General features: G+C 53.7%; 1 protein-coding gene across 1 annotated transcript in view; it reads left to right on the top strand.

The window, feature by feature from the left end:
• The window catches only part of BACE1 (beta-site APP-cleaving enzyme 1), a 46,440-nt gene that overhangs the window by 38,069 nt on the left and 3,055 nt on the right, over positions 1-5,316 (top strand). The window contains exons 3-7 of the mRNA XM_006761560.2: positions 1,366-1,582; positions 1,982-2,119; positions 3,621-3,755; positions 4,626-4,727; positions 5,042-5,191. Coding sequence (XP_006761623.1) covers positions 1,366-1,582; positions 1,982-2,119; positions 3,621-3,755; positions 4,626-4,727; positions 5,042-5,191 — 742 coding nt within the window. The remainder of the gene's footprint in view (positions 1-1,365; positions 1,583-1,981; positions 2,120-3,620; positions 3,756-4,625; positions 4,728-5,041; positions 5,192-5,316) is intronic.

Raw genomic sequence — 5,316 nt, 5'->3', positions numbered from 1 at the left:
ACTCACATGTAGATGGTGTGTAACCTACATGCTCGGTTGAGATGCTGTGCCAACCCCTTCTCTGGAAGAACTTGTTGTAGAGGCTCCACATTTACCCCTTGGCACTTGGTCTACCACTCGGATGGCACTGCTGGATCCCAAGGCAGCAGGAGAATCAATGGCTCCTTTTCTCTGGGAGCTTGACAGAGCTGGGATGGGTGAGAAAGAGATGCCACTAGCTGTCCCTGCAGCAGCAGCAAGTACAATACACAAAGCCTAGACTGTTCTGCCCTGGGCCTGAGCTCTACATCCAGCAGTGTGAGCTATGCAGACAGGAGAGCGAGCCCAGCAGTGTGAGCCATGGGGGCAGGAGAGCGAGCCCAGCAGGGTGAGCCATGGGGGCAGGAGAGCGAGCCCAGCAGGGTGAGCCATGGGGGCAGGAGAGCGAGCCCAGCAGGGTGAGCCATGGGGGCAGGAGAGCGAGCCCAGCAGGGTGAGCCATGGGGGCAGGAGAGCGAGCCCAGCAGGGTGAGCCATGGGGGCAGGAGAGCGAGCCCAGCAGGGTGAGCCATGGGGGCAGGAGAGCGAGCCCAGCAGGGTGAGCCATGGGGGCAGGAGAGCGAGCCCAGCAGGGTGAGCCATGGGGGCAGGAGAGCGAGCCCAGCAGGGTGAGCCATGGGGGCAGGAGAGCGAGCCCAGCAGGGTGAGCCATGGGGGCAGGAGAGCGAGCCCAGCAGGGTGAGCCATGGGGGCAGGAGAGCGAGCCCAGCAGGGTGAGCCATGGGGGCAGGAGAGCGAGCCCAGCAGGGTGAGCCATGGGGGCAGGAGAGCGAGCCCAGCAGGGTGAGCCATGGGGGCAGGAGAGCGAGCCCAGCAGGGTGAGCCATGGGGGCAGGAGAGCGAGCCCAGCAGGGTGAGCCATGGGGGCAGGAGAGCGAGCCCAGCAGGGTGAGCCATGGGGGCAGGAGAGCGAGCCCAGCAGTGTGAGCCATGGGGGCAGGAGAGCGAGCCCAGCAGGGTGAGCCATGGGGGCAGGAGAGCGAGCCCAGCAGTGTGAGCCATGGGGGCAGGAGAGCGAGCCCAGCAGGGTGAGCCATGGGGGCAGGAGAGCGAGCCCAGCAGGGTGAGCCATGGGGGCAGGACAGCGAGCCCAGAAGGGTGAGCTATGGGGAAAGGAGAGCGAGCCCAGCAGTAGCTCCCTCATCTGTTTGCCAGGTCACTTTACACCGTTCTGGGTGGTGGGCGCCCCTAGAATCTGGTGAGCAGCCTGGAAGCATTTACCTAGAATGCCCCTGAGGTAAGCCAGGCGGCTGGGAGTTGCTCTGCTGCTGGACCCTGTACCAGCTGTGGTCATGCACCCACAGCGCTCTGCCTCTGTTTTCACAGGTCCAGCACATACCGGGACCTCCGCAAGGGCGTGTATGTGCCCTACACCCAGGGCAAGTGGGAGGGGGAGCTGGGCACCGATCTGGTGAGCATCCCCCACGGCCCCAATGTCACTGTACGTGCTAACATTGCCGCCATCACGGAGTCAGACAAGTTCTTCATCAATGGCTCCAACTGGGAAGGCATCCTGGGGCTGGCCTATGCCGAGATCGCCAGGGTGAGTGGAAGAGGCCGAGGTCTGGACAGCGTGTCTGCACGCTGCTTGTTACACAGGGCGGACGTGGGAGAGAGAAGGGGAGGGAACTGAACGAGGAAGGGAGCATCCGTCTAAAGGTGGTCTGAATCTCATCCGGGTAGAGGGCAGAACTGGTACAGGGCAGGCTTGGTTTCCAGACTCTACCATCTTTGGAGTAAGAGGCCCCTGACACATGATGGGCACATGGGGACCCCATCGATCTGTAGGCCCTCAGTACTTCCTGTTTGCATGGCGTGCCTGCTACTGATCCCAGTACCTCAAGACGGTCTTTCCCAAGGAACATCCCCACCTTTGCAATCGCCTCCCGGTGCAGGCAAGAAGCTGGCCTCTGTGTGAGGACCCCTCCTCTTTCCACCACAGCCGGACGACTCCCTGGAGCCTTTCTTTGACTCGCTGGTAAAGCAGACCCACGTGCCCAACCTCTTCTCCCTGCAGCTGTGCGGTACTGGCTTCTCCCCCAACCAGTCGGAAGTGCTGGCCTCAGTTGGAGGGAGCATGGTGAGTAGGTCCTGGGAGAGGGCGGTCCTGGCACTGGGTGGAGATGGATGCTACCTGCCTCCCGTCCACAGTCTTGGGCTCTGTCTTTTAGTATCTATATTCCCCAACCCCACTCTGTCCATCCTGTCTTCCTGGCATTACTCCAGAAAGGACTCAAGTCGCCCATGGTAAACCTGGAAAGAATCAGAGATGATTAGGTTTCAAAGGAAAGGGAAATGAAGCCTAGTGGAGTAAGATTATTCAGTCTGGTGATAAGGCAGAGAAGTAAAAAGTTTAAAAGTCTATTTATTAATTAGGACAACTGGTGAATGGTTTTCCATCTCCAACAAGCAGAAAAAGTAAAATTTATAGAAGCAAATAATCCATGGTAAACCTGGAAAGAATCAGAGATGATTAGGTTTCAAAGGAAAGGGAAATGAAGCCTAGTGGAGTAAGATTATTCAGTCTGGTGATAAGGCAGAGAAGTAAAAAGTTTAAAAGTCTATTTATTAATTAGGACAACTGGTGAATGGTTTTCCATCTCCAACAAGCAGAAAAAATAAAATTTATAGAAGCAAATATTCATTCAACATTTATTGTGCCAGTTTAGGTTTAAATAACTTCATCTCAAGGACTGTGATTCTGAAACAAATAATTAAAACTTCTAGAAAGTCTCTTCCCCTGAACACATTGTTTTGATGTTGCTTTTTCAATATTTTTATTGATTTCAGAAAGGGAGAGGGAGATAGAAACATCAATGACGATATAGAATCATGGATTGGCTGCCTCCTGCACACCCCCTATTGAGGATCTAGTCCAGTGGTTCTCAACCTTCCTAATGCTGCGACCCTTTAATACAGTTCCTCATGTTGTGATGGCCCCCACTTTCATTGTTACAAATTGAACATAATTAAAGCATAGTGATTAATCACAAAAACAATATGTAATTATATGTGTTTTCCAATGGTCTTAGGCGTCCCCTGTGAAAGGGTCGTTCGACCCCCAAAGGGGTCGCGACCCACAGGTTGAGAACCGCTGGTTCTAGTCTAAAACCCCAGGCATGTGCCCTGGTTCTTAGGTTGATGCTCAACCACTGAGACACACCACCGGGCATGAACACATTCTTTTTTTAAGATATATTTTTATTGATTCCAGAGAGAAAGGGAGAGAAAGATAGAAACATTGATGAGAAAGAATCATTGATCAGCTGCCTCCTGCACATCCCCTACTGGGGATCGAGCCCACAACCCGAGCATGTGCCCTTGACCAGAATCAAACCTGGAACCTTCCAGTCCGCAGTCCAATGCTCTACCCACTGAGCCAAACCAGCCAGGGACATGAACACAGTTTCAATACATTTTAAACTATGTCACTTTGGGGCATGATTTGATTAGAAGCAGGATGAGAAAGGTGGTCTGTGGAGGGCCTACCCACTCCCACAAGTTCCTGGTCCTTAGCTTGCTTTAAGGGTGACTTGCTGCCCTTCGTGCTGGGACTCAGATACCTGCCTTTTTCTCCCTAGATCATTGGGGGTATTGACCCCTCGCTATACACGGGCAGCCTCTGGTACACACCCATCCGACGGGAGTGGTATTATGAAGTCATCATTGTGCGGGTGGAGATCAATGGACAGGATCTGAAAATGGACTGCAAGGAGGTAAGGAGAGCAAGGGGGCACCAGGGAGCAGTACAGGGTGTGGCGACAGGGTGAGGTCAGACCCTGGGTTAGGACGTTGGAAGGACAAGGCAGGTGCAGGACCTGCAGGAAGGCTCGGGGCTGAACCTACAAGTCAGGAGCACAAGGGCCACACAGGGGACCGGCAGGGCACTTCACAGGGACCGCCTGGAGTAGGACCGCATAAGAGTAAAGCTCGCCGGGATCCACCATGGCCTTGCTTCACGGCCTGGTTTGCAAGGCAGTGCGATGTGATGGTGAACGGGAGTCCAGCTTTGGGTTCTGGCTCTGCCCTTAGCAAGTGTCTGCCCTTAGTAAGTTACTGTCGGGTTTGTTTCCTCTACAAAAGAGGCAAGAACAGCGTCCCGGGTGTCCATCCCAGTACCCGGCACGTAGCAGAAGCCAGGAAATGGCAGCTAAGCCATGGGCCTTCCTCACTTAGGTTCTCAGTGCGTGCTAAATTAGAATAGATATAAAAGTACTATGAAAAATTAAAACCACCATACAAAGTACTTTTATTTTCAAGATCTGGAGAACATCTTTCCACCCAAGATAGTAAGAGCATTTACTAAATGCTCCCTGTGTGCCAGGACCACTGCAAGCACTTCAAATGTATTAATTTATTTAATCCTTATAATAACTGTGAGGTAGGCACTATTATTACCCTTTAAGATGGGGAAGCTGAGCCACTGAAGTTAGGTAACTTGCCTAAGGATATACTCCTAAGAAGTGGCAAAGCCAGGATGCCAACCCAGGCAGCACCTGACACCGTCAGACTAACCCTGTGACTCTGGCCAGAGCCTGGCCTCGCACATAGCTCCTGAGTATTCTAACCTCTCTTCTCCCTCTCAGTACAACTATGATAAGAGCATCGTGGACAGTGGCACCACCAACCTTCGTTTGCCCAAGAAAGTGTTTGAAGCTGCAGTCAAATCCATCAAGGCAGCCTCCTCGGTCAGTGGGGCTGAGTCGGGGGTACAGAGATGACTCAAGTCCGAGGGAGTCTGTTGAGTCACATCCTTCAGGAGCCAAGTGTCCCCTCAGAACCTTCTACTTAGACTCTTTTGTGGGTGTTTGCTCGTCACACAATCCCCCTTGAACAGTGTTGGCCTCATTCTCCCTCTCCTCCTCTAATTCCTGGGTTGAATGGACCTTTCCCCGTTTGGATATTCCAGGAAAAGCAAAGGCCAGTGAGTGTGATCTGAGGATGGGAGGCGAGATGGTGGCAGGGGCTGTTTCCTCACTGTCTTCCTTTCTGCCCGCGGCAGACGGAGAAGTTCCCGGATGGGTTTTGGCTGGGGGAGCAGCTGGTGTGCTGGCAGGCAGGCACCACCCCCTGGAACATCTTCCCGGTCATCTCGCTCTACCTGATGAGTGAGGTCACCAACCAGTCCTTCCGCATCACCATCCTTCCACAGGTGCGTCCCTCCGCGAGGCAGCAGCCCCAGGAGACAGTACATGTAGGGAGATGTCAGTATGTGGCTTCCCAGAACTTGGAAGACATAGATGAGTGTCCAGGGGTGAAGGGCTCGTGGAAAAACAA

Source organism: Myotis davidii, unplaced genomic scaffold (genome assembly GCF_000327345.1).
Source record: "Myotis davidii unplaced genomic scaffold, ASM32734v1 scaffold97, whole genome shotgun sequence".
NCBI classification, from domain to species: domain Eukaryota; kingdom Metazoa; phylum Chordata; class Mammalia; order Chiroptera; family Vespertilionidae; genus Myotis; species Myotis davidii.
The sequence above is the reverse complement of the archived record's forward strand: the minus strand, read 5'-3'. Positions and strand labels throughout refer to the sequence as shown.